The 21,105-nt window shown below is 52.5% G+C and overlaps 2 protein-coding genes across 4 annotated transcripts in view; one reads left to right on the top strand and one right to left on the bottom strand.

Annotated features, from left to right (window-relative positions):
• The window catches only part of SPESP1 (sperm equatorial segment protein 1), a 154,602-nt gene extending 152,159 nt beyond the window's left edge, over positions 1-2,443 (bottom strand). The window contains exon 1 of the transcript XR_012373687.1: positions 2,340-2,443. The gene's annotated coding sequence lies outside the window, so the exon portion shown is untranslated. The remainder of the gene's footprint in view (positions 1-2,339) is intronic.
• The window catches only part of ANP32A (acidic nuclear phosphoprotein 32 family member A), a 37,494-nt gene that overhangs the window by 1,164 nt on the left and 15,225 nt on the right, over positions 1-21,105 (top strand). The window contains exon 1 of one of the 3 annotated variants that reach the window (XM_073877272.1): positions 922-2,402. The exons of the other annotated variants lie outside the window; for them this stretch is intronic. Coding sequence (XP_073733373.1) covers positions 1,493-2,402 — 910 coding nt within the window. The 5' untranslated portion in view covers positions 922-1,492. Of the gene's footprint in view, positions 1-921; positions 2,403-21,105 lie in introns of those variants that run through there. 3 annotated transcript variants of the gene reach the window in all.

The raw sequence follows: 21,105 nt of genomic DNA, 5'->3' as shown, positions 1-21,105 counted from the left end.
TTCCTTCCGGCCTCGCTAAGATGCCAGCCTTTGAGCCGTCGCGCCCCCCGGCCGGTCTTTCTCCGGGGTGGGCTCCTCGGCAGCCATTCGGCGCCTGGTTAATACACGGGCACGGGAAACTTTGTCAGGACGGAGCTGGCCAGACCTGGTGCCCGTGGTGGGTATTGGCTGGGTCCAGATTTATGCGGGCATAGGAAACACGCAGCTCCGGGATGGGAGTTTGCTTTCTGGTCGCCGTTATTGATTGGGCAGCGGCGGGAGTACGGCCGGAGGAAACTTACACGGATGGGAACTGGGAGGCTCGGGCGAAAGCCCTCCCCCAAGGAGGGGGAAGGTGAGGGTGGGTTGCTCGAACGCTCGTTTGTATTTCTGTCTCCCTCTCGCTTTCAAACAGTGTTTTATGTGAGTTGGCTGGTCAGCGGAGGAGACCCCAGCTCTGGGGCGGAGACCCTGGCCGGCTCCTCTCCCGGCTCCTCCGGAGACCAGGGCGGCGCGGGCGGGAGGACCCTTCCTCCAGCCTCGGTGGCCAGGGTTCCACAGAGTTGGGAGTTTGGGGAGCACTCTGCGCTGACCTGTCGCCCCTTCAGCCCGTTAAAACCCGAATCCCTGGCGAAGGCAGGCCTTGCTTCCTCTTTTTCTCTAGTTCCTCCCCCAAACCTGAGTGAGACTTTTGAAAACAAGATCCTTTTTGTGCCCCCCCCATCATAACGCAGCTGTGGACTGTAGACGTGCAGTGCCTTATGGCGCGCAGGGCGGGGAGGGGGTGGCGGAGGGAGGGGAGGGGGTGCCCGCCGAGAAGGCAGGAGTTTCCGCGAACAATCTGCCGGCGGTTTGTCTTTCTCTGGCCGGTTTCATCCCGGCTTAGACCCCGAGCCGGAGGATTTGGGGGCTGGGTGTGGTGATGGGGGAGGGGGCCGGAGCCGCGGTCTTCCCGCGTACTTTCCGGAAGCCCCCCGTGCGGAGGGGGAAGGGCGCACTGTAGGGGGCCGGGGTCGTGGCGGGTGGGTGTGGAGGCGCGGTTCGCCCGGCCAACCCCAGCCACACGGCTGGCCAACTGGGAGCGAGATCGAAAGCGGGTCGAACCGGCTCTTTAAACTTCCCCGAGTATGTGCTGGGGGAGGGGAGCGCGCCGCGCCGAACTGGGAGCGATTTCTCACGCTTCGCCCCCTCGCCTCCGAGTCTCCCAGCCCACTCGCCTGCCCCCTGCCTCGAGGCGGAGTGGGGCGCGGGAGGGGATGGAGGGGGCACTTTCGGCACATTTGGGGAGGAGGGGGAGAGAGAAAGCTAGCTAATGAGGGACAAAAGGGGTGGGGGAGGAGGAACTATTTTTTTTTAACCGTTCTTAAGACAAATAGCTCTCGGAGAGCGCCCCCTGCGCCCCTCCCCGCCGCGCTCCCCCCCGGGGCCCCCTCACACCCACCTTCGGAGCCTCTCCCAACTCGGATCCGGGGGCTGGTGGCCACGCCGCGACGCCGAAATAGGACGAGCAGCCATGTTTCCCGGGTCTCGCGCGGCCCGCCCCGCCCCTCCCCCATGGCGCGGCCGGCGCCGAGCGCGGGGCTGCGAGTGCGGGCGCCGGGCTCCATGCGGCGCGGGGCGCGGGCCGGCGGGCGGGCGTGCTGGCGCCGGGGCGGCCGGGCCTCGTGCGCGCTGGGCGGGCGCGGGCGCGCCGGGCCGGCCCCTGGCGGGCCTTCTGGCTTCCCAGCTGCTTCGGAGCTCGAGGTGTTTTGTTATTATTATTTTCGTGAAGGCCAGGCCCGCCGGAGGCCGAGCCCGAAGGGCGCCGAGGCGTTATTGGGGGGCAGGGGCGGCCGCCGGGGCCCTGCTCGCCTGTGGCACGACTGCCGGGCGCCGGGCTGCCATTTTGTCACCGTGGCTGTTGTCGCTGTGGGGTGGGGGTGCAGAGTCTTGCGCCATCGCCCCGACGGCCCCGGACGTGGAGGCAGCAGGGGAGGCCGGCTCCGGGGACCCCGGGTTGTGCTCTGGGCCCCGAGGGGGGTTCCCTCCCCGCGACAACGGCCTGAGGTTCTGCTGGAGCGTCGCGGCGGCGGTCGCCCTGGGAGGGCGGCGATCCTCCCAGCAAGTGCTCCCCCCCCCCCATCGCGCTCCCTATCTCCCCCGCCCCTCTTCTCGCCAGTGTTTCGCCCTTCCTCCCGCTGGCGTTTTAGACGTAGTTAAATGTGGCCCTGAAGACGTACTGGTCGCCCCGGAGTTTGCTCTTTCGGAGGAACCGATAGGAGGGTTGGGGGAGAAATTAAACATGAGGGTTTTTTTTCGGGAGGGGGGCGCGCGCGCGACTCTAGCGGCCCTGACCGGAGCCAAGGACGGCAGCCGCTTACCCGGGAGGGACGAGTTGTCGATGTGTTGGGGAAACGCCCTCCGGGGCTGGGCGCTCCGGGAAGGTAGGTCGCGCTCGGGGTTTCAGGTGGGTGTTGCAGCGCCCTGCAGTCTGCTAGGGGAGCCCCCTCCCCCCATCTTCCCTGCCCCTCCCCCTTTTATTTTTTGCCTTGGGGAAGGCAGTTTACGGTAGTAAACGTCACCCTAAACCGAAAAGAGAAGGGAATAAGGCTTGCTTTTTTAAAAAGTGAGTGGTGTCTTTCTGCCGACCGCCTTTCTGCGTCACGTCTCTGGCTTCTCTCCGGGACTTTTTAAAAAGCCAATGTCAGTGCTGGTTAAGCACCTCACTGGTTAAAGTCTGGTGTCTGCATGAGACTGGCTTTGATGGCAGTGCCCGGCAAAGGCTACCCAGGAAGCCAGGTTTTAACTTTGACCTTTGGAATACGTCGCATGATGTTTTCCAGGCTGACTTACTGCCTAATTGGGTTCATGTAGCCCGATACTAACTCCAGTTTATTCAAGCCAACCAAGGATCCCCAGGCAGAAAACTGAGCTCCGGCTCGGTTTGGTCATGGTCGGTTATGTTTTGTTAATGGATTGCTGCTGCTGTTAGTTTCGAGTCTGGGGGCTCCATCGTGAAGCTGGGTTTTGGAGCCCCCACGGACCTGAGTTTGAATTCTAACTGCTACAAAGAGGTACGATAAGTTAACCTCCTCTTTGAACTTTAGTTTCCTCACCTGTAAAAGGGGGGTGGTGATCTGGTTTAATGAGTAAGTGACAAAAGTGGCTCTATCTGGACCTGGCCCTCAGGTGCTCAGTCTGTGATAGTGTTGCTGGAGAGATAACTGTGGTACCATGAGGCACAACTTTGAGCTTCTCTCTGGTTCTGGACAACAACAACAACAATAATAGTGAATGCTCACACGGCCCCACCCTGTGCCTGGCACAGTTCTAAGTGGATTAGACAGATGAATTAATCTAGTCCCCACAGCAGCACTGTGAGGTAGGTACTACTGTTATTCTCGTATTACACACAGGGAAATTGAGGCATAGAGAACTTATCACAGCCAGTCGGCATACTCGGCTTCTTAGTCTCTGTTCTCTCCCCTGAAGCACCCTTTTTTGTCAGACACCGAGGGGAAGAGCTTTTTCTTCTCTGGCTTTAAAACAGTGCCACCTTATGAGGGCTTGAGTTTCCTGTCATTGAAGGTACGAACCCGGGATGGCCTCCTGGTGGATGGTCAGGACCAGGGGCTCTGATACAGGGGAAACCATACACTTTCTGAGTTTGGTTTAGAACATCACATCTGTTTAGGCTGAAATAAGTCTGTCCTTTTAGGTGTTGGAGTATACATTTTGGGTAATGAGAAGACTCTTAGGCAGTGGTTTGTATGGGATTTTGCATGTAATGCATTTTCCATTTTTGTCACCATCTACAGTGAAAACTGAGGAAAATTGGCATGGCCTCGGTACCTAAGATGTAGTATACTGATAACAACTCAGGGATCACCTCCCTTAATTCTCCTTAACTCGTCAGGGTTAAGCAAAGCAGTGTGACATCCTCCATGTTGCGAGGGTGGTCACTTTATACAACGGAGTTGAGTTCTCGTCCCACTGTTAAGCCAGGGGCCCCTTTAGTTGGACAGTAGGGACTCTGAGAGTTGTATAGTCCATCAGGTCCCAAACGTGGCCCCTCATCAGAATCATCTGGGGAGCATGTAAATGCAGATTCCACAAGGGTCGTGAAATTCATTTCAGGGTGAGCTGCGTGTTTCGGTATCATGAGCTAAGAATAATCTGGACACAGAAACGTTGCAATCAATGTGATGATGTGGAACATTTAACTTTGAATCTCCATTAAGTGAAATGTTATCCCCCCAAAAGAATTCCACTTGTCTCGTTAGATGGTTAATAACCCTTCCACCCCCCAAAATGTATTCATTATAGATCTTGAATTTTGTCAATAAAAGAATTGTGGAAATCTGTTTTCTGTCATTATAAAAGTGCCTGTGTAGTATTGTTAGTTTTGTCTCTAGATAAAGTTTATTGTCTGGCCTCTTACAGAGAAAGCTTGGCGATCCTTGTTTGGGGGGCAGTGGGATTGGAATCTGGGTTTTGTTTTGTTTTGTTTTTTATTTTTTATTAAACATATGGCAAGCCATTCATTTGGGTGGTGCTTTAGGAGTCTTTCCAAGTTTTTTTGTGTGTGCCCTTTAACTAGTTGATGCCTAGTGGAAATTGACCTCGTTACCAGTTTAAGAATTGAGTGTCCCTTCCATCTAGAAGTTCTTCTGTATAACCAACTAAAATTTCTCAGCTTTCATAGTCCGGAGTTTTTCAAAAGGTTTTTGCATATCTTGTAGTTAAATAGTTACTCTTAACATTTCAGATGTCTTAGGGCTTTGGGGCCTGCAGAAGGTGCAGCAGCTGTGTCCTCCATGGCTGACATCAGACCCTCAGAACACAGATCATTGAAAGCCACAGATAATCCTGCAATCTCTGGTTCTGCCCTGCTGCTCTCCCACCATGCACGTTTCCTGGGGAACATACCAGCAACAAAGTGGCTTTGAGTTTCAGCTTCTTTCTACCTCTAGCCTTTTGTGCTTGAGCTAATGAGCAGAGGGAATAGAAATAAGATTGGCCAGACCAAGGGGAGGAGGAGATAAATTCAAGGGGAAGAATCCCAGTTCCCATAAGTTCAGCATGTACTTTAAGGACAGCAGGCCAAAGACCCAGTTCCCTGTCTTGGCCGCTTGTGCATCCCCAGCCTTTCAAGGTGACTTTCTCTAGACTTAACACAGTCCTTCTTATTTGTAATACAGGCACCTACCTTAGCTTTGGGGGCTGATCATCCCAGAGCTTCAGTCCAAATTAATGATACCACATTGAAATAAGAAACTTGGGGCTGTGGGTGACCCTTTATGGGTATTGTATATGGGATACTCCACAGACCTGCCCCACTACCTTGGTGTAGTCGCTTGGGAGAGGAGCTCAGAGCTTGTTGCTGAGTGGTGATGAACCCTGGTCGAATGAACTTGGCCCAGTTGTTTGGCCTGAATTCTGACATGAAGAGGAGGCTCATTACTCTGGTGACCAGAGGGGGCCACTCCCTTCCAGATGGGTGCTACCATACCTCCCCACCCGGTTTTGACCTGCCCACCCCCTGCTCTCGCTAGTCATCTAGTCTCCCAGGAGATCTACACCGTCAGTCCCCCATCACCACTACATTCTTCCCACAAATACAGGGAAACAGGGACCTGACTTTGAATCTTATACTCTTACGTTACATTGAAATACAATTGTACAAATGATAAATACCCAACAATGGTGTTTTCATTAAAGAGATGGAGTCTGGCAGGGATGGAAAATTGTGAAGGCATCTGTTATTCAGAACTTGTCATTTAATAAAATTTGTTGAAACAAGATGAGCAAAGCACCCATGGCCCTCGGCCACCTGCCCGGACATGGAAACAGCCTCCTTATATAGAATCAGTTGTCCTGATGATATTTGTTAATACAAAGTCTGTAAACAAGAAAAAATATCTTTGTTCTGCCACACCAGGCCCTGTCTTGTGCCCACTGGGCCACACCCTGCAACCCCTATGTTTCCACTCAGATTTATTTTGTTTTAGCCCCCCGGCTGCCCTGGTATGCTCATCTGTCTTCTTTACCAGAACTTACTCTAGGCAGCAGATCTAAAAGATCAGCTTACTTACTCCACTATCACTTACCCTAATGTGGATTAAAGTCAAGGCTGTCTTTCCCAAAGATGTTTGTGTTTGGAGATTCTGGTTTGGTGAGGAAGTTAGCAGAGGACTGTTAGAGACTTGTGTGCTGTTCTCAGTTTTGCTACTAACTAACTTGGACAAGCTGCTGGGTTTCTCGGGGCCTCTGTTTCCTCTGCTCTAAAATGGGAGTATTGAATTAGATTGGTAGCTTTCAAAACTTCCTGATCCTAACATAAAAATGTTTCACACCACTGCCCAGTGTGTACATACTTCACAGGTTACACAAAACAGTGACAAGGTGCTTCCTTACTCCATGGAAAACACTTCTGTTCGTTAAGAAAAAAAAGAAAAATAGTGTATTGGCTTTGACCCACAAATTGATCACATTGCTTGTGATTATCTGAGAGACATTAAAAGATGAATATTAAGATCCCTTCACACTCAGACATCTTGTGGTTTGATTTGGGAGAATGAGAGAATGCCGTTGGTAGCTCTGTGAAATCCCTCCAGGTCAATAGCGATTTCTCCTCCTTTTAAGCCAGCTCGTCCCTGGGTCCCCATGTTCTCAAACTGCACTCCTTTCGTTTTGTTCTAGCTCTTTCCCACCCCAAACCTTCTCATGGCGTTAAGGAATCCTTATCCTAAATTCCTACCCCAGGTGGATGCCTTCCAAGGTTCCTGGTTATGCCGGGGGCCCCCAGCCAAACATGCCCCCTCTTCTCTGCACACTCAACCACCGGGCTCCCTCCATGCTCCGTGTGCCACACACTGTGCAGGCTGCCTGCGGGCTCCCACGTTTTCCAGCATGGAGGAGAGACTGTTGGGGAGAGAGGAGAGTGCCTTTGGCTCCTGCTTCCACGCAGACTACCTGGGTGGTGCATCCTGTCTCCCCCACTTCCAGCCACGGCACTTCTTGTCTCTCTGCAAAATGATGATAGAACAGTACCTACTCCGTAGTAAGCGCTCAGTAAATGGTAACCGTTACTGGTATCATGGTCAGTTCTGCCGGAGCACCATCATCGGCATTCACTTAAAACACACACAAATGACAGACACATTATATTAAAAAGTCACATTTGTTTCAGTGAGAGGAGGTTAGAAGCTAGAGATTCGAACTTGGCTGAAGTCTCTTTCCGCACAAGCAGTGCTATAGTAAATGTGTTGTTTCTAGATGTGAGCGTAGCTGTAGCATCCCCACCCCGTGGAGCTGCCCCAGCACTGGACCCCAGGCGGTTGCTAAAGAGGGTAAGGTCACCGCCCGCCCTCTCCCTGACTGTGCCCTTGCTCCCTGCCCAGGGCAGCTGCATCGGACCCCCTCCCAAAACTGCGCTCCAACCCTGCCCCCTCGCCCTCCAGGCCACCTCCTCACCTCTCACAGAAAATCCACACCTGGCTCCTGAAGAAATGCCTAGCCGGAATCTGTGCCCAGTTCCGCTGTCCTCAGGGTCTGGTCCGCTTCTGCCTCCTGGGCCACTCTGATCCTTTGGTCCCTCTCAAGCTTGGATGTTTCTCCCATCTCAAAGCAAACAGAAAACCTGACTTGATTCTTCCGTGTCACCGCAGCTGCTGCCTGGCCCTCTCCTCCCTTTTGCAGTCAGTCTTCCAGAACTGTCTAGAACCACCTTCTCCGTGCCCTCTCCTCTCACACCTCAGCCATCCCCCTCTGGTTGGCTTCCTAAACAACTCCAGAAGGACCACTTCACTGTCTTCCTGACATGATTCCTCAGCAGTGTCTGCACCCTTGACCTTCCGAGAGCCGTTCCCTCTTGTTCTCCCTTTCTCCAGTACGTATCCTACAGCTCTGGCCACTCCTTGTTTCTGGGGTCCTTTGCCCTCCTCTGGGTAGCCATGAAGTATTGTGCCCGGGCAGGCCTGGGCCTTGGGTCCTCTCAGTCTGCATTCTCCGGCCCTGACTGCAGAAGGGACCTGGCACTGTCTGCGATCTGATGTGGGCCTCCCAGCCCCGAAGTCCTGGCTCAGCTCAGGACCCACCACCCACTGTCTCCACCAGAGTGTCCAGAAAGAACCCTGGGCCTCTGCCACCTCCATCCTCCCGCAGATGCACCCATGATCTTCTGTCCGCCACAGGGTCCTGTCTATTCAAAATACTGTCCTCTCCTGCCTGCCAGCTGATGATCCTCACATCAACAGCCAGCCCCCTCGAGCCGTGCTTCAGACTTCAGCCAGCATGCTCTCACCAAAACACAGATGTAATTGTGCCGCTGTGCTTCGGATACATAGTGTTCTTAGGAGACCGTCCAAGAGCCTTATCGAGACCTTACTCAGGTCCCGCGTGGACTGGCCACGGCGTGCCCTCATCTTTTCCCTCACCGCCTTTATTCCTGCAGAACTCCTCTGGGCCATAACTGCCACCACAGTCACCGACTTAGCATCTAATTGTCTCCACCAGCTCCCTCACCCTCCACCCTCCTCGGCTCTGGGTCTGGTTCTTTTGTTATGAAACTCTTAGAGAAATTTCCTTCACAGAGCTTCAGTTGGTAATTATACATTCTTGAATGTGAGTGTTTGCATGAGCATTTCTGTCCCTCTGTGTAGCCGCATGATTTAAAGGCCCTGTTTCTGGTACCCGTCACCGTGTACCCTCAGCACAGCACTGCCCTTGGCACATGGTGGCCATTCTAGAAATGTTGGTTGAATGAAGAGACCAGGGTGCTTGCATGTTCTTGTCATTGTCATCACCTTCTGTCTGGAAAGCCAAGCACAAGCCCCTGAAACAAAGCATCGGAAACAATGTAGGGTTTGTTTACCCCCCCCACCCCCCGCCCTGCTCTCCCCTGGGTGAGGGAGCTTCTGCCTCTGGGATGGTGAGTCACGCTCTCTTAGTACCCTATGCTCCTCAAATTTTTCTGGTTCTTACAGCCCTAGTGTAAAGAATTTGAACCTCGGCCCTAGTTTGTCTGCCTTTTAGTTAATGGATTGTTCACATACACCATGTGTACATGTGTACATTATAAAACACACCACGAAAAAAATTAAACCTCAGAAGCAGACATTCAAAAATATTTAGAAGTCCTAATATTTTCTTCCTGCAGGTCAGTGGATTGTGTTGGCCGGTCCACTTGGGAGACTACTCTTCTAATCTGTGGCTGGTTTTATTTTTAATTTGGTCATGAAGGTCCATGCTGTGTAAGACATGCCTGTACGTTACCCAGCACTCCGTCCTTACACAGAACTTCCCAGCTCTGGTGTGTGTGATGGGTTTAGGGGTGGAGCGCATTCTTAACCTTTCTGTGACAAGCAGGGGAAATGCAGCGGTCTGCCAGAGATCCCTAGCAAGCGGGGTGCCCTCTGCTTGCTTCGGCTTGGTGCACAGACCCACCAAAGCCCCCTCGGGCCGTCCCTGAGGGTCTGGCAAACCCCTGTGCCATGTCTGCAGATGTCTTGTGAGGCTCACAAGTGTCTGAGGTGAGGTGAGAGGGTTCGATGAGCAGCAGACGGAGGCCAGTCAGAGTGGGGGAGAGGAGACTTTTTCCTGCTTGTCCTCAGACTGGGAATAAGGGAAAAGCAGGGTCTGCTGCAGGCTGGAAGGACAGGAATGGAGAGCCAGAGTGAAGTCTGGAGGAGAAGGGCCTGTGGTGTGTCTGTGTGCACAGCGTTGAGCTGAGACTCTGCAGTCAGAAGTGTTCAGAAGGTCTCCATCGCCGAATTCTGCTGCCTCCCTCAGAAGTCATGAGAGAGAGAGTGTGTGTGTCTGTGTGTCTGTGTGTCTAGGGGGGGGGTGGGGTTGAGGCAAGAACCTGTAATAGTAAATTAAAGGGATTCCTTACCGGTTTCTTCAGGGGCATGTACCCCAGGGAGGCACTCATCCCCCATTATGTAACCAACTTTCTCTGTAGCTGCTGGCCTCACCAGCAGGCGCAAACGGTGTGGCTGTGAAGGGAGGGGGGCTGTGGGGAGCCCACTTTCACTGACACGGCCTGCATGCCCAGCATCCAGAATGATGCAGGGAGTTCCGTGAGTGCTGCTTAAGAATCTGGGTAGCAGATTGAATGCACTGAACCCAGTTTCTGTGTTCTGGGTGGGGAGTGGGTTACAGACGGATGGAGTGATGTCTCTGTGGTGGGTTGGGGAGACAGAGCACACACCGGACAAAGAAGGGATGCAGCTCGAAAGGCAGGTTTCAGCCCCAGCTGTGTATCCGAGCCACCAGGGGACCATTTTAAGAAATTCCCAGGCTCTACCCAGCTACAGAATCGGCCTCCGAGGGTGGTGCCCAGTCCGTGTATTTTTAGACTGCTCTAAAGGGGGCTCTAAAGCGCAGTTGGGAACCGCCACATTGAGGCAGGGTGCAGAACTTCACAGCAGGTAGGAAGAAGTAAACTGAGTGGATGTCAAAGAAGAGGAAAATGGAAGAAGGAAAAGAGGAAAGAAGGATGTGGAATTCCAGCCACTGGGGTGCCCGGCTCCGGTCCTTGGCCCGGCCCCCCTCACGCACCCACATTCCGGCTCCTCACACTTGTACGCTGGACCTGTCCTGGTCTCTTATGGGGCTGCTACTGGAGCACCCAGTGGCATCTCTTGAGCAAGCCCGGAGTTGGCCCTTCCTCCTTCCCCGGGGAACTGAGAGGCCAGGGGGCCTTGTGTGAGAAGGAGGGGACCCAGAGCCAAGCAGGCAGGTGGAGGGGGCAGTGCCCGAGCTGCCGTGCTCCACTGTTTGAGGACACCCGGCAGGTTTTCTGTGAGCCTCGGCTGCCTGGTCTGCAAAATGGTGACTAACAGTAATAGCTGGTTCCCAGGGGTTGTGGTCAGGACTGAAGGAAATGTTTGTGCCAGGTGTGTGTCGTGATTGCCCCTGGAGGCAAGGGGATTCTAACCAGCCTGGGCTTGAAGGAGCTGTTTGAACAGGGTTGGGGAGGGGGCAGCCCGTCTGAAGAAGGCCCTTGCTCGGCGTCTGGGCCTGTGTGTGGTGGGAGCAGTTTTAAGGAGAGCTGTCTTTGCCTGCCCCAGAAGGAGGGCCCCCCTTGGAGCTGCTCTCATAGGTGGGAGGGGGCGGGGGGCTTGCCCAGGCAGGAGACAGCCCCGTGTTTCTGTGGAGGTGGGGCTGTTGGAGCTGCAGACATCCCCTGCCCGAGGGCCTCCCTTTCCCTGCGGAGTTAGGGGGAAGGGGCTCTCTGCCTGGCTTGTCTTTTTTTTTTTTTTTCCACAGTTTCTTTTTTTTTTTTTAAAGATTTTATTTATTTAATTGACAGAGAGAGAGAGACACAGCGAGAGAGGGAACACAAGCAGGGGGAGTGGGAGAGGGAGAAGCAGGCTTCCCGCTGAGCAGGGAGCCCGATGCGGGGCTCGATCCCAGGACCCTGGGATCATGGCCTGAGCCGAAGGCAGTCGCTTAACCAAGTGAGCCACCCAGGCGCCCCTGCCTGGCTTGTCTTTTCTGGAGCACTTGTTCCCACCTGCCTCTCAGAACTCCAGGTCTGCCCCACTCGGGCCTCTGTCATTCACACAGCTCTTGAGAGGTCTCCTCCAGGAAGTCTTCCTCCACTCACTGGAAGAAAGGGTGCGATTTGCACCCCTCCCAGGTGACATCAAGAGGCGGAGGTCCCCGGGACTCAAGCTGTGCTCTCCCCTGAGCTCATTCCGGTGGCACCTCCCTGGGGTGTGCATGGTGGCTCAGCTCTCCGTGGGGTCAGGTCAGTGTTTCCATATCCCCCTACTGGAGGGTGCTGTTAAGGGTTTGCAGGGACAGGCACAGCTCCCCTGCAGCTGGGTGCATCAGGAAGGCTGTGTGGTGACGTCATGCGTCTCCAGCCTCCTGCCTAGCTGCCTGTGGGAAGGATCTGTCTGTTCTGGCACTGGGGCCTGTTCCATATGGACAGCCAGGAATTGGCCATCACAGTCACCCAGGGTGTTCCTGCCACTTCTGCATGTCTCCTTTTCCCCCTGGAGATTTGGGTGCACCCCAGGCGTGGCCTGGGGGGGTGGGCAGGCGTGCACTGTGGTACAGCTCCCCAGCTGTGTCTGGGAGGCTTGAAGAATCGTATCTGCAGAGGTTGGCCTGCCGCCATAATGAATGGGTCTGCTCCTTCTAGCCCCTGTTTGCGACTCTGTTGCAGATATGCCTCTGTGTGTCTTGGTCAAGAGCGCTGCTGTGTCTGTACATTTAGGTGTGGTCTGTGAGTCTGGGGAGGCTTCTAGGGTAGGGCCCTCCAGGGCTGCTGATTTGGGTGGGGGTAGAGGCACTGTGGTTATGGGAGCAGAAACGGAATGCTGTCCTCCTAAAGGGAAGGAGTACGTGGTTCAGGGCAGGCATTTGGCCTCCGTAGGCGCTTGGGAGTCTTCCCTCAGTTCCAGTGGCCAGTGTGGTCACTGCCACGAGTGGCCACAGGGGAGGATCTGATGTGGAAGTGAAAATACACTTTTGCGTTTGACCAGTGGCCATAGACTCCGACAAGGTCTGGATCCTGGTCTGCAAGGTGCCCTCTGTCCTGGGAAAGCAGACTTGGGTCGGGCGAATGCTTTGCTAGCTCTGGGAGGTTTATGAAGGCCACAGATGCTAAGCAGCACTTGGCCAGCTAATGTCTGATGGTAACCAGAGTTAGAAGCGTGATTTTTTTTAGATAGAAAATGCTGTGGAGGGGCGCCTGGGTGGTCAGTCGGTTAAGCATCTGCCTTTGACTCGGGTCATGATCCCAGGGTCCTGGGATCGAGCCCCACATTGGGCTCCCTGCTCAGCGGAGAGCCTGCTTCTCCCTCTCCATCTGTCTGCCGCTCTGCCTACTTGTGCTCTCTCTCTCTGTTAAATAAATAAATAAAATCTTAAAAAAAAAAAAAGAAAGAAAGAAAATGCTGTGGAGGGGTCATTCACCTTCACATATGGATTGAATGACCGTTGTGCGCTGGGTCTTTTCTGGGCATCCTGGATACAGCAGTGGACTAGACAAGCTCACCCTCTGTGCTGCCCACATGGGGGATCCCTGTTCCGCTGAGGGAGATGGTCAATAACCTAAAGGCAAGACTGCTGCTGTGCTACATGCCAAGAAGACAAAGCTGTGTTATAGGGAATGTGTGAGCCAGGAAGGCCTCTCTGAGGAGGTGGTATTTGAGCAGTCACTCGAATAACCTACACTGGACATCTGGTCCCGGCGAGCCAGAACCTTAGAATGTCTGCTCTCGAAGTACCTACGAGTCACCTTGCTGATGAGCAAGCTGAGGCCCAGCGAGGTTAAGATGCAGATTCATGAGGCGATAAATAGGAAAGATGATGTGATAGGGGCGGGGGACAGGACATACCTGGCCAGTACTCTGCTCACACCAATATTGGGCATCTACCCGGGCCAGCTGACCCTCTGCCTTTTCATCCTGGAATGGCTTTTATTATCCTGTCAGGACTCAGGCTTTGAAAGATCGGTAAAGATCTGTACTTGCAAATTTGTATTTGTTAACAATAGCAGACTTGATTTTCTCGTTTATGACTGGTGAGTTGGGGCGTGGGGGGCAGAAAGTTGAAGCACATCTTGTGTCCACCAGTCAGCGCTCCAGGCAAGGGCTCACCACCTGGTGTTGGTCTCTCCCTGCCGAGGCAGAGATGTGGCCCAGTTTGGGTGACCGCAGGCTCCTGCCGCCCATCTCCGAGGGATCTCCACGGTTCTTTCTGAAAGAGCCGAATTTCTCCGAGGATCCCGTTGCGACTTTTGGGATTCCATCTGGCCCTCCCAGCCTGGTTCGAGGGTCCAGGTGCCTCTAGGTGGGCTGAGGAGACCCTACCGTTGCCTCTGACCAAAGCTGGTGAGGTAGGACCCAGAGGGCCCCAAAGGGCTTATTTTCAGGGAGAAACACACAGTAAAATCAGGTCATAGAACCAGCCCTGACCCACCTCTTCTCCCGAGGACCAGCCTTAATTGGCTGAAAGTTTTCGTCTAGAAGAAGGTGTCCTGCATGAGGTTGAAAGGAGCTTCTGGTGAAGTAAGACTTCATTAATTAGCCTGTTAGGGAAATGGCTTCCCATTATTATGGGGGCTGGATAAATTTGATGACCACTCTTCTCCTTTGGGCTTCTGAAGGGAAGGCACTAGATTTTCATCCTTGTACTAAATACTGAGAAAAATGTAGTATCTTCTGCAAGCATTTTGTTTGTTTCTAAGTATTGAGTATTTATGTGCCAGGTACCATATTTATTATTTAATCTGTACAGAAATGCTGTAAGTGGAATTATTCCCACTTTAACAGATGAGGGAACTGAGGTTCAGACAGCTAGTTAAGGAACTAGCTCAAGGTCACATCCTACTGAGGAGCTGTGCTTGGGTGCAAAGCCAGGTCATTGACTTCAGAGCCACCTCGAATCTTAACTGTGACTTCCCCCATCTTCCCAGCCACTTTGGGGCTGCTGCTAATATGAAAATGATCTAGATTCCTGACTTTATTTCCTTATCTTCTCTATAAAATCTGCTGCATTTGTTTTTCCCTAGGAGGGTGAACATAGGATACCAGCATTTCTGATTTTATTTATTTTTTATTTATTTATTTATTTTCAAATTATTTATTTATTTATTTGACAGAGAGAGACACAGTGAGAGAGGGAACACAAGCAGTGGGAGTGAGAGAGGGAGAAGCAGGCTTCCCGCGGAGCGTGGAGCCTGATGCGGGGCTCGATCCCAGCACCCTGGGATCATGACCTGAGCCAAAGGCAGACGCTTAATGACTGAGCCACCCAGGCGCCCCAGCATTTCTGATTTTAAAAGGTATTTTATTCTGACATAAAACACATTAAAGTAAAGGAAATAAATGTGAGGTTCAATAGATTTTTCTCCTTTGGATTTTTTTCCCCCCTAAAAAAGAATTTTACATTGTCAGGGAAATCCCAGCAAGGTCAACTCTCCGTGTACCTTCCCTTTTGCCTTTCTGTGCCAGGGTCTTACTTGTCTGCACTCTCCCTCGTGGCTCTGACATAACTTCAAACACGCGGGCTTAGGCACACAGAGGAGAAGCATACCTGGGGAGCCTCAGAGGACTGTAGAAGGTCTGAAAAGTGGGAGAAGACCAAATCCTTTTCCAGTAAAAGTAGGCTAAGACAATTAGGGGCTTAGGTGCTGCCCCAAAAACTTAAGTAGCAGTGCATTCCAGCCTTAGTAAGAAGACCGTAGTGGTGGCTGTGGGAGGGGCGTGGCCGTGCGTTTTGCCTGCCTTGCGGTAGGCAGGACCCCTCCTGGACCCCTCCTGGGACGGGAGCCAGGCCTCCCCCTTCCTGGGCACCTGCCGCAAGCCTTGGATCATATTAGGTATTTGGCAAACAATACTTTTTTTTTTTTTTTGATCCTCTAGAACACCCCTAAAGTATACATATGGCCATCTATTACCAGATAAGGAGACTGGCCCTCGGGGCACATGGAGCTGCCCCTGTGAGTCCCTTCTGCTTGTCCCTCCAGACTGGACAATCCTGGGGCAGAAGGCAAGGATGCCTTTATCATTGGGTCCCCAGTGCCTGGTGCGGTGCCTGGCATTTGGTAGATTCTAAGTATTTACTGAAGGAATAGAGGTGACGTTACTTGTCCACAGTAGCTGTAGTGGTGAACCCATTAAATTGTAGGGCCCCAAGGCTCTGGGACAGCTGCTTTGTGAGTCAGAAGTAGGATCTGATTCCAGCTCTTAATGGTTAATAAGTTGGGTGAACACAAAATGACATATGTGGCCGCTTATCTAAATTGCAACATTATTATAGCAAAAGATTGGAAGCAACCCAAATACTCATCAATAAGGGGCTGGTTAAGAAAAATGATGGTACATCCACACAATGGGACATGATGGAAATAAGAAACGAGGAAGGTTTTCATGTACTGTATTACATAAACTTCACGAAAAAAAGGAAAGATCAGTATATAATATGCGAGTTTGGGGTAAAAGGGAAAAAAATAAGATTTTGAATTTGCTTGTATATCTGTCAACAAACTCTGGAAGGATACTTAATGGGTGGGATGGTTAACAGGGCAGGATGGGGAGGAGAATTAACTGTGTATCTTATGCTTTTTGGTTGTGAAGCCATGAGAATGAATGATACTTATTCAAAAAACTAAAAAGAAAAAAAATAATGGAAGTGACTTTGGACCCGCTATTCTATCTATCTGGGCTTCAATCTCCCCATCTGAATAATGAGGTGATTGCATTAGAACAAGGCTTCATGTGGAGGGGAATGTTGTATATATTGGGTGTGTCTCTGGCTTTTGTGGACTTTTCCAGGAGATGCTGACCCTGTCCTAGGGTGGTCTGCAGTCCCTTCTGTTGGTGGCCTGGATCTGGATGGGCTCAGGCTGTTTGAGAAAGGCTGGGGTGATGCCGAGAGCAAGCGGCCTTCTGCAGAGGGGTGGGCCTTGTTGCTGTCCCCATTCTTGGCAGTTTGTCCTCTGAACACCCTGCCCTGGTGTGACTCAGTTGGTTCTTCCCCCAAACAGGAGGATTACAGTGAAGAGAGACTGTTCTGGAGCGTTCTGGCAAAGTGCTGCAGTTTAATAGGAAGAAAAATGGCAGAATGTTTTCCCAGGTTATTTTTAATGCTTTTCAGTTCAGCAAACATTAATTGAGAGCTTAAGTGCAAGGCAGTATGGGGGAGTGAGAGCTACATAACACCTTGTCTGTGCTCTCCAGGGTGTGAAGTGAGAAACTTAAGTGTAAAATCCCTCCTCATACCCCCCAGGACTGCACAATTTACCTCATCTGTGGGATTGGTAGGAATTCTCCCCATTTCACAGACAAGGAAATGGAGTCTCAGTGAAGGCTTTCCCAAAGCCACACAGTTCCCAAGTGATAAAGCCTGGAAGCAAACCAGAATTTCCCTGACTGCTTTTCATGAGCCCCAACACTTGTAATCAGAATATTCTGCCACAGGATATTTCCCGGAGGTGTGTGTCTTAGGCCCATTTCTGCCTGGAAATACCGGGTGAGCACAGCCCTCAATAAACCTCCTTCACCGGTTTCCTTTATGGAACGGCCGTGGAAACCTCAGGCTTATGGGTGCATGTTGAGCCTTATCTCCCTTTGCTGTGGTCCCAACAGTTCTGCCCTCCACTGCCTGGGAAGCTCACCACCTTACCACCAGTTAGGTGCAGAATGTCCCATCTGTGCGTAAGGGTGGATGTGACAGACAGCAGCTTTCTTCCCAGCCCATCCTCATGCCACCCCTTCCTTTCCTTCCCTTCTTCCACAAATTCTGTTGCTGCCACCTGTCATCCTAGCTGTTTCCCAGAAGAGCCGCCCATGCCCCCCACTCAGGGTCTCTGCCCTCCCTGGCTGTTCCCTATACCTGGAAAGTTCTTCCCTTGGACTTCACTTGGCCTCAGTCACTCAGAGCCCAGGTCTTCCCTGGCCACCCTTTCTAGAGTGATATCCCTTCCCACTGTTGCCGTATCCTCCCTGGTTTTTTCCTGTCTGGTATTTGCATATATTACATATAGCTTACGTGTACTGGTTTATTTTCTCACTCACCGCTAGCATGTAAACTCATGGAGCCTGGCTAGTTTCGCTTAGCACTGTGTCTCTAACGGGATCTCTAACACCAGCCTAGCACAGGTGCCCAGCATCTCATCGATAACTCTGTAAATATTGTGGAGTGAGTAAATCGCCCTGTGGCCTAACCAAGTCACACTTCTTTAAGGAGGAAAGAAGCAAATCATAGCATCTTTTTAAGAGGTGAAAACTACCCAAGGCTTTTCTCTTTGCAGAGCTCCATCATATAATATTAATTTATTTAATAATTGTTCGGCACTGTGTCTGTGTAGAGGCCTCTGCAGACGGTCACTTAGCAGCCTCTGATTTGTATGCGTAGGGAGACAGCGCACGGAGTTTTCAGTGCAGCCCGTTCTTTTGTGGGACAGTCGTAATGATTTTAAAGACTCTTATTATAGTTTACATGGGGCCGAAAACTGCCTCTCTCTAATTCCTGCACACTGATCTCCGTTCTTGAAGCGCTGGAGAACATGGAAGAAACGGACTTCGGCGTGCACATACAGTCCTTCACACAGTTGGAGAAAGATGGCTTATCGCAAGGCATCCCACCCCCTGGCCATATCACTGCCGGTTCCTTTGACTGTCCTTCCAAGTGCCTGCGGCTCCCAGGGGCCTTCCCATCCTCGGTGCCTTCCTCAACTGCGTCCGGCTTCAAGGTTCAGAATTGAAGGTTTAGTCCCGTCGGAGCAGTGTTTTGGGACCCTGACTGAGGAACCTTGGCCCTTGTTGACTTGTCTCTGTCCACACAGCCTGGGATGGCCTTGACTGCTGAAGACAGAACTCAGTAGGTTCTTCTTCACGCTGTCTCTTGAGCGGTTCAGCCCCTCTCTGACTTCCAGAATCATAAAGGTTGTAAGGTCTTTGGTTTTGGCTTTTAGCATTTTGAGATTACAGCAGCTGTAGTAGGTCGGGGAAGAACAAGGAACCCGACCCAGACCCTATTTTAAAAGATAGTAAATACGGGTCAAGTTCTGTCTCTAGAATCCCCGCAAAGAGGGTGGAGCTCTGGGAGTCAAGCAAAATGTGCGGAGACTTTAGCTCTAGCGCTTCTTCCCCCTTTTTCACTGCCTGTGGCTTTTTTCAGGGTCTGTCTCTGCCTTCCGCATTCCTTCCTCCTCGCAGCCCCTCGCTTTCCCGTTCCTTCCTCGCCCTCCTGCCACCGCTCCCCCTCCCTGCCCTGCCACTTTGCAGACACCGGTCTGCCTGCGTCCCTCGCTAATACTTTGACCCTAAGCCTTTCGTTTACAGACTTAGGCAGGCAAGTTGCACGTGTCACATCTCTTTCAAGGAGAAAGAACGGACATTAAATTGCTTCGTATGTGTGACCCTTGGCTGATTTGTTCTGTGGCCCTGGATAGAAGAAACTTCGGCCCCCAGCTTTAGGCTCTTGTGCCAGATTGGTTCCCGTGTCTGCCCACCTTGGCGGCTTCTGTGGGTGGCTGGACGGGAGGGCTTCAGTGGCACGCTATTTGCTTGCTTCTGTCATTGCCACTCCCACCGTCGTCTTGGGTAGAGGGGTAGAGGTGGCAGGGAAGGAGGCCACTGAGCCCTTCTCTGCCCCTTCTGCCCCTGCAGCCGTGCTGGGGTTGTGTGCAGATGCAGGAGGGAGGGAGGAGGAGGGCCAGGATCAGGCCTGGGGCTCTCTTCCTCACAGCTGTTTTCCTTCTCCTCCTTTGTTTCCTCTTGCTTCAAGGAGTTCACCCCAGAGAGGCCCGTGACTTTGGGCCCTAAATTGAGAGAATGGAGAACAGCCCAAGGACTGATTCCATAATGGGCTAACTGTGTGACCTTGGGTGAGTCACTGGGTTGGTGTCCACTGAGCTTCATCATTTGCCGGAGGAGCTGGATTGGATCCAGTGGCTCCCTAGAGGTGGTGATGATGGGGTCCTTGGCTTCTCTGAAGCGCTTTTGAACAGCCAGCTAGAAATTCCGGCCAAGGCACATCCAGGGGCTGTGGGAAGCGGCCTGGCCTCTGAGTCTGGGTAGTGTGGAGTCTTCTCAGATGGGCTAAGCTGCTGGGCCGGGCTGGGCAGAGGCTTGACCTGCCAGCTCATGGATCCCCGAGGAGTGAAACTGAGGAAGCCAATGAATTAACTTGTTTCACAGGCTGTTCTTCCACATCGGGGGCCATGGGGACTGGGTAACTGTCAAGGTCCACATGGGACCCACGGCAGAGACCCTGTGCCGTCTTTTCAGACTGTGCTGACTTGACTCCAGTGACATTTCCACAGCACACAGCCCCTGCTGTCCACAGGTGATCCCAGCTGGGCTAAAGATCCCCAAATCTGATTTCAGGGGGTCCAGGAAGCCCTGTTTGTGGATTTGCCTAGGAGTGGAATTAGGGGGTTGCTTGGCTTTGGAAAGTGAATAAGGGGTTAGTTAGCCTTTTAGTATCTAGAAGATTCTTCAGAGCCATTGCCCACCCCCACTCCATTCTTGGCCCTGGCTTGAGTGACCCAGTCCAGTTTGACCACTTAGCAAGTGTTTGCTGAAGGCCAGCGCCGCTGGGCAGAGCACCAGCGGGGGACACTGAGACTTCAGACCTTGGTAAGGCAGTGTTTGGAGGAGAGACTGCAGGAAGAAGGGCTGCCGGGTGCCCTGTGGCCAAGCAGCGGCTCTCAGAGGGCCCTGGTGGACAGGGGCTGTTTCCCCAGGAGAGGGATAGGATGGGTAGAATTCCAGTCGTCTGTGGATTCAACGAAGTCATGTCTGGGGAAGCACTTGGTCAGCTGTCACGTGGGAAAGAAATGCCAGGTGGTGTCACCGTGTTGGCTGCAGGGCAGAGAGGTGAGGTGGGGACAGACTGCCTTGGGAAGAGGCACAGGGTTCTTGGTCCCGGAGCACTGGCAGCTGGGAGGCTGTGAATCCTCCTCTGGCTTTGCAATCCCCATGGCCGTTAAAGGCTGTGGACCAGGAGTGACGGGACATGACAGGGCTTGATCAAAGCAGTGTTTTAGGAAGATGCGCCAGGATTAGCCCCTCTGCTCTCCGGGCCTTCCTTTTCCGTCTCCTCATGGCTTTTCTGTTGCAGGGGCCAGTGCTGTGGCTCTTTATAAGATCATCATGGACAGTGTGGTTTTTGTATGAAGCATAGCATTGTCGAGCAGGGCCTAGGACCCCATGAGCTGAGCTGCCTGCTCCCTGCTCCCTGCTGCCCTGGGAGATGGCAGACATCAGATGGGACGATGCCAGACTCCTACATTTGGAACCCAACACCCTGGGCCTCTGGGGGCTGTTTTTGTGATCCTGGTGTGTTTTAAGAGACTACACGATTGATTTTTGTGTTTCATTAATTGCCTGGGGCCCCAAATTTTCCTTTCTGGCATCCCTCAGTGATGAAGCCTGGGCTCTTTTGGTCCATGAAATCTCCCACTTCCTTTTGGGGAATAGAGGCTGAGTTTGGATGTGAGGTGGGACTTAAAGTATATGGACCCACAGAAGGGGGTCTCCTCTCCGTGCTCAGGCTCCATTGTCCAGTGTGTGAAATAAGGGACTGGCAGAAATTCAGAGAAGGATGTGACTTCCCCCAAGGCACACGGCAAGTTACTGGCAAAGTAACCAGGGTCCATCCAGGTCATCAGACTGC

Source organism: Callorhinus ursinus, unplaced genomic scaffold, assembly GCF_003265705.2.
Source record: "Callorhinus ursinus isolate GAN/ISIS: 27379988/994484 unplaced genomic scaffold, GSC_fseal_2.0 scaffold25, whole genome shotgun sequence".
NCBI classification, from domain to species: domain Eukaryota; kingdom Metazoa; phylum Chordata; class Mammalia; order Carnivora; family Otariidae; genus Callorhinus; species Callorhinus ursinus.
Note: the sequence above shows the minus strand (reverse complement) of the source record. Positions and strands in the feature narration are given on the sequence as shown.